This window comes from Talpa europaea, assembly GCF_964194135.1.
Source record: "Talpa europaea genome assembly, chromosome: 3".
NCBI classification, from domain to species: domain Eukaryota; kingdom Metazoa; phylum Chordata; class Mammalia; order Eulipotyphla; family Talpidae; genus Talpa; species Talpa europaea.
The window spans coordinates 50,770,863-50,776,862 of record NC_140069.1 but is presented as its reverse complement, the minus strand read 5'-3'; the positions used below and the strand labels follow the sequence as shown (position 1 = coordinate 50,776,862).

Here is a 6,000-nt window from a genome sequence, read left to right as displayed (position 1 = left end):
CTGAACTTGAATCACCACCTAAGAGTAAACAAGAAGATATTTTCTAAGTTTCCCTGACAACTGTTGAAAGAATCAAATTCAGGGTTACCTAAACGACCCTCATACATACTAACATAGATATGAGGCATCATGATAATTATCTTTGTAACTGAAAGTGTACTTTAATATGTGAAATGATAAAAAAATAAAAATCCTGTATTGGGCCTCCCTGATGACCTAAAGGTTAGGCCTTAGTGCTATCACCACTACAGCCTGAGTTCAATCCCTGGGTAGGGAGCTGACCCACAACTGATGCAGCAGACCTCTTCTGTGTCGCCGCCCACTGCTCTCCTCTGCATTGTATTTCAGCAAATACGCCTGTTCTGGTCCTAACGCTGTCTTTGGTGACTCCTCTCATGCCCTGCACCTCTGGCCTATACCCCAGTTCTTCTACACACACACACACACACACACACACACACACACACACACAAATCCTGTATTAGCATTAAATGTACCCATATATCTTTTGCATAATTTTATGAAACATGTATTTTGAGTTTCCATATATAGAATACCTTACAATATACCAGCTTAATGTGGCTCAAACTTTAATTATCACTAATTTCCAGATAATTCAGACTTTGAAATCAAATTACATTTGGGAAGTCCCTCACTCAAAATTCCATATCCCCATTTCTTTGCTTTAGCTCTTCCAGAACCTCCTGTGTTTTAATCTCTGAAATAGTCTCTGCATCAAATAGCTCAAAAATCAAAATCCTCTGGCAAATTATTTGTCCATGTCTGTGGTGCCAGGTGAAAGAGATATAGTAAGGGGCAAGTAAAATCCGGGGGTAGTATCCTAAATCCAAGGGACCTGTATAGAACTTCTCTGAACACTAAATTTAATATTTAATTAATTTTAAGGAATGACATTGCTGGTACTTACTAATTAGGTCAATTGGCCTTCACTACTGTTTTGTTTGTTTTCAGAAATCATTCATTAAAGGAGCTGTGCAAGGCATCTTACAAATGGAATTAGACAAGGTCTTTAAAACATTCTACAAATTGGATTCTTTATATGTGTAAATAAAGCTGACAGGCTCTCCTTTAACACAATGAGGTCAAAACAGTTTCATTGAAAATGGCATTCTCATGCTGTGCTTAAGCCAAAAACAGGGAAAGGATCATAAAAATACCATGTCATATGTTCAGGGAAAGTGGTTAAATATCTCCAAGACTATTTGGATTACTTTTTAGTCAATCTCAGAGACTAAATGAAATAAATTCTTAAAATATATAGCAATAGGATATTAATTAAGGATATGGTTATGAAGACTCTACTGCATGAAAATGTAATATATTACATGCTGGAAAATGTAAGAAAATTACTAAGATATAGTTTATTATTTTAGAGTGCTTTCAATTCAAAAAAGTCCAATGTAATTAAGTGGAATAAAATGCCATGTGTCAGACACAAAATTTAGCTTGAAAGAACATCATTGAATTATAATCAATTTACTAAACTTTAATTCATTCAACTGCTATTTATTGAATTCCTACTATGTTTCAGTTCATGAGACATACCCTTCTCACTAAAGGACACTGGTAAGTACAAAAAATAAAATTCTGAATAATTTTCAGGTTACGGATTAGAGAATGTAAATAACTTCAGATTTGGAGTTTGAAATATCTGAATCAAACCTGACCCTATCAATTAGTCATTGGACGATTTAGGCAAATAATCTATAATCTCTTAACTACATTGCTGAAATCAGAGGGTCATCTTGATTCCCTCCTCCAACCTCATACTCTATGTAGTTAGCCTTTAAATATTTCTTGAATATCTCTCACCCTCTTTCTCTCCAAATCCCCAGTCCTAAGTGTGACTCTTATGATTTATTTTTGGAGCCTATAATCCAAATTGGTTTTGTTTCCTCCATATCACTTTTTTCAATCTATCATACATATTTGTACCCAGAAACAATCTTTCTAAAACTTTTACCTGACTATACAATTCCTCTGCTCAAAACTCTTTAGTCACTTTTCATTGCCAAAAGATGTAAGATTGCCCAAGATACTGCTTAAAATACATTTAACAACTTTAATGAGTTGAACTCTCCTTACATTTTTAACCTCATTCGCCAACTTCCCGCCATCTAGACCTATGCTACTTTAATTATCAAAAACCTGATTTGTACCACTGTGCCCTTACACATGCTATTTTTACAAGAACAGCTGAAATATTACTCCATCCTCATCCCATCAGTACTATTTGGAAAACTTTAAATTTAATGCATTCTTTAACACTTATTTATAATTTATAAAACATTCCTTGAGGATCTCAGCACAGGTAATTTTTCTATCATCAGTATATGCACATGTTTTATATACTAATGTCAATACAATACACTCTAATGTCATTATCTGTATATATGCCAACCGCATCAACAAGATTGGACACCTTAGAACAAAAAAAAGGCCTTTCAGAAACCTTTGAATTCTCAGCCCCCTAACGTAATGTCTGCCCTGGAGAAGATGTGCAATAAATATTTATTACAGTAATGAAGTCAGGTTCAGGGATAAGCGGAAAGAACGAAGAATTGCTTTGTAGAAGAGGGTGGCCTTTGAAGTAGACCTTGAATAACATCTAAAATATTGCCTAAATTCTAAAAACAATCTTGGAATGTTCAGTGTTTCAACATATACAAACATATATATCATTATGCTCCTCTCTTTAAGACATATGTATATTGCCAGCAGAAACGTTGACTTTTATATTCTTGGTGCAGTGCTCTGAGCATGGGGAAGATTTAATAAGTATGTTAATTATCTGATTAAAAAAGCATCTTCCTCAAGTCCCTTAGAGGAAGGTACCAATCTGACTCTCCAGTACCAAGTGGCATTAAAAATATTTGACTTTTTAGCTGGGACATAAATGGGTCTACACCATACCTTGTAGCAAATAAAGATGTTACTATCACTCTGTATATTTAATTTTTCCAGATGCATGAAAAATAAAAAGTAAGTATAGTTCTGAAGCACGATGGAAAATATATGACAGACCAGGGCAACACACTGCTTTTCAGTTGAACTCTCTCTGGGCAGATCACACAAGTCTGATTGTAAAAGCAATAACTTGGGCATCTTTCCACCCAAATCATAACCAGTTCAGGTTATCAGTGATGGTTAAACTCTTAGCTATTCTGGCAGGCTTCTTATCTAAATTATTACATGGAATTAACAATACTATTTGGAAGATTCCTTTTTTAATCTTGACTATTCTGTTTCCACAAAACCATCATTTAAAACATGGATGAAAACACTGAAACAGTATATTATGATTACAAAAATTAAGAACACAGTGGGGAAAGAAAAATCTATACTGCTGTACTCTACTTTAAGGACCACTATTTCCTTTATTCTAAATATTCATTACCAACAATGAATCTTTATTTTGGTGGCAAAACATGGTAGAAGCCAGGAAAATCTGTCATTACAGGCCTGGCTGTTTATTTGTAAGGAAGACAGTTCTGTAAAGAAACCTGTGCTGTCTGTAGATCTACATCTAGGAAATCCCTGCATAATTAGATGCTGGCTACATTTAAGGAGCTCATGAAGTACCTACAGACAACATTCATAAGACTAGTGTAGCATCTGTGATGTAGCACTAGATATATAGACATAATTTAAGGCGTGGATTAGGAAGGCAAGTTTGGAAGGGAGGGCTGGCTCACTTTTATCCCTTCTTCTAGTCAAAAGGCAAAGGGTTGCTCCCAATCTTGGAGTGTCTGCATTTCGGGAGTTTTCAGCTAGGTTCTCAGCCGCCAGTCGACTTGTTTCAGGTCAAGCCAGATTTTCGAATGGAAGGCAAGTTCATTTTCGCGACAAACTCTTAGACCCACTCACCTTCTCATAACTCTTTGTCGCATCTGGAGCTAGTGTAGGTAGAGCAGAAGGTGCCCAAAGGCTCAGAAGGAGAGGCGAAGATGAACCCTTTCGAAAAGCATTTGTAGCTGCCAAGGAGTAGCCAACAAGCACCAGATTTATGTGCACTTTGAAAGAAGCACCTTCACCATTGGCTTTTTAAGCGGCGCTGTCGCTAGGGAGCGGCGGGCAGGGCGAGCACCGCCGCGGGGAGAAGCTCAGGCTGTTTGCTGCGGTAACCTGGGAGAGGGACACACAGCGTGGGGCGCGCCGACACGCGCGCACACACACGAGTATACGCGCGCTCGTGGCGAGTTCGAGCCCCGTGGCCACAGTCCTCCCGCGGGCGCCCCCCGCCGCCGCTCTAGGCGGAGCAGCACCCCTGCAGGCTCGCCTCCGGCCCCCTGATTCCTGCTGCTGCCGCCCAGAGGAGAAAGGAACGTCTGCCTCAAATTTCCTCCCGCGCCGGGCGCTGCGGAGAGCTGTGAGGGCGGGTGCCGCGAGCAGAACGCGATGAATGAGTTCTCCCCTCGCCTCAGAGTTGTCTGAGTTGGCGGCGCGGTGCCGGGGCTTGCGGCTTTCGGCGCCCCACGCGCCCCGGGCTCCCCGGTTGCAGCCCACGCCGGGCCGAGTCGGCCACGCCAGGGGAGCAGAGGCTCCGGAGGTCCTGCCCCGGCGCCAGTCCGAGGGAGAGGAGCCTCGTCCCCCTGCCGAGACTTCGGCCGTGTGGTCCTCCGTGGCCCCATCTGTCTTGATGGCGTCTCATCAGCAATCTCGGATCCAGGCTTACCTGGAGAAGAACAAGATCGGTCCCTTGTTTGAGGTAAGGTGCTATGGAGGAGGGCGGTCCCGTTTGTCTTTGGGAAAAAGGGGTGCAGAAGGAAAAGCAGAACACCCGGGAAAGGAGATGCAAGACAGATGCGTAGAGCGGGCGCCCCAGTGGCCCTAGTCCGCGGGCGTTCGCGCTGTTCCGGCCAGGTGTTCTGGAACGCGGCTGGGCGGGTACTTCTCTGGTTACCTGGGCGCGGACAGGTGAGGTCAGGAGGGCCCAGCCTCAGCCTGTCAGTGGAAGTTTGTAAGGTCTGACTGTCCTGCACCTCGCATCCACATGCACAGGACCCGGACAGCCTGAGACGCATGGATGCACACACTCGGCTATGTTACACACGCTCACTTTCTTCCTGGAATTCACACTGTCTTGCGTGCTGGATTTGTTTGTTTGTTTAATGTGGGGACCCGGAAAGGTAGAGAAGGTGCTTAGCAGTGAGAAGGGATACGCTAACTGGAAGAAAGATGCACTGGTGAGGTGTAGGCTTTAGTAGGTGCGGTCATGTTGAATGAAATTGGTAAACTAAGACCCTGACGTTGGTTTCTGGATGAAAGGAGAGTCCTTTGCATTGCAGACCCTACGTGTGTTCGCGGGAGAAAGGGGAGGAGAAAGATTCGGGGGAAAACACGCGTATTTATAGAAAGGAGGCGTGTATCTCTGAGCTGTTTTCTCTCGCCATCAAAGAATTAATGACAAAAATACCGGGGAAGAAAAGAAGAGCGGGAGGACGGGAGAAAACGAGAACGGGAGACGGAAACCTGCTGGGGCAAAGCGTCCCAGCGGTTGCCTGGGAGCTGGACAGATGCGGAGGCCCGCGGGAGGGTCGCCCAGGATCCCTTAGCATCCTGGCCCAACAGTCCAGGGGGCACGGGCTTGTGGTTAGAGGACTTGGGAGATTTGAGGTGTCCTCTACCACCACCCCCAACCCCTACACACACACCAGTTGTGACTAGGCTTGGTGGTTTACCTGTCCGTGCATCTGACTAAGGCTGAATCACGGCAGGGAGAGAGAATGGAGCTCTTTCCCTAGGACTGAAGAGAAGAAATGAGAACTGCAGAGAAAATAATAATGTGAATTAATGCCCAAAGACAAAAAGGGAACGGAGGAAAGTGTGATCAATTGATCTTTTCTCGGGGGAGGTCGAATTTTAAATAATCAAGATTTGCAAGATCCTTTAAGTTTTCCCACCCAACTTAAAGTTCTCGTTTGTACAGTCTTAAAAAAAAAAAAAATACAGCCGTTGTTTAAACTGAAACTCATCGTT

At 42.8% G+C, this 6,000-nt stretch overlaps 1 protein-coding gene across 1 annotated transcript in view; it reads left to right on the top strand.

Moving 5' to 3' along the window:
* Positions 1 to 4,423: 4,423 nt before the first annotated feature.
* LOC311168025 (uncharacterized protein C8orf34 homolog) overlaps positions 4,424 to 6,000 on the top strand; it is a gene marked incomplete at both ends in the record, with an annotated part of 338,634 nt that continues 337,057 nt past the window's right edge. Inside the window, 3 exon segments of the mRNA XM_084229301.1 lie at positions 4,424 to 4,549; positions 4,551 to 4,656; positions 4,659 to 4,729. Of these exon segments, the coding sequence (XP_084085427.1) occupies positions 4,424 to 4,549; positions 4,551 to 4,656; positions 4,659 to 4,729 (303 nt within the window).